This window comes from Sphaeroforma arctica (genome assembly GCF_001186125.1).
Source record: "Sphaeroforma arctica JP610 unplaced genomic scaffold supercont1.12149, whole genome shotgun sequence".
Classification (NCBI taxonomy): Eukaryota; class Ichthyosporea; order Ichthyophonida; genus Sphaeroforma; species Sphaeroforma arctica.
In genome coordinates, this window is record NW_014028409.1 from 1 (window position 1) to 758 (window position 758).

The following is a 758-nucleotide window of genomic DNA, read 5'->3' on the forward strand; positions in this document are numbered from 1 at the left end:
TATATATTTACATCCTTTATATACTATCATGGACAACGTTTACATACGTCATAAAATGTGTCACCTTTCTCTGCGTTACTAGATGCCGTGGATGATCTGATGGCAAACGTCGGACGTTTAGGTGTCTCGTTAATGTCACTAGGATCCTTCCCTCTGCAAACACACCCCCTGCGAAGCTCGCTCATCAACGTCGTCAGTGGCTCTCAGACAAAGCCCTTCGCAGGCACACACACACTCGCAACACACATAAAGGGAAACCCCACAGCCCTCGCTAAACACCGCAGCAACCAAGTTAGCGATAGTGTGTTCAATGTGTGCACGGCTGTGGTCTGTGCTACGACGTATGTGCTCGCACTGATGGTCCACGATCTCGGCCAAGGTGCGTTGTGTGTGGCGTATACGTGTATGCCTGGCATGCATGCTTAAGTTTTGTTGTGTTCTATCGACGGTATCGTACTGATTGTACCCCAAACATTACTGCACTCCCATTGTTCATTAACAGTAAATAGCCGCATTTTCATTGGCTGATATTAATTGACTGTCATTTTGTTGCAATCTCATTGGGTCATGTACAGTGTTCTCCATCGTGGGGGCAAATTGCTCGACGTCGCTATGCTACATTGTTCCGGCGCTCTACTTTCTTAAGATCTCAAACAACAGAATCGGAAGGAAGGCAGCGTATCTCGTATTAATGGGTATGTACAGCCGTATCTGTATATGTGTATATATACGAATGCATGGAAGGTATATAATATATA

At 45.4% G+C, this 758-nt stretch overlaps 1 protein-coding gene across 1 annotated transcript; it reads left to right on the plus strand.

The window, feature by feature from the left end:
- Positions 1-132: 132 nt before the first annotated feature.
- On the plus strand, positions 133-379 carry SARC_17798 (hypothetical protein; the record flags this gene model as incomplete). The annotated part of the gene is made up of 1 exon (XM_014288113.1): positions 133-379. A coding segment is annotated over one exon (247 nt), but the record flags the coding sequence as incomplete, so codon positions are not given.
- Positions 380-758: the final 379 nt, after the last annotated feature.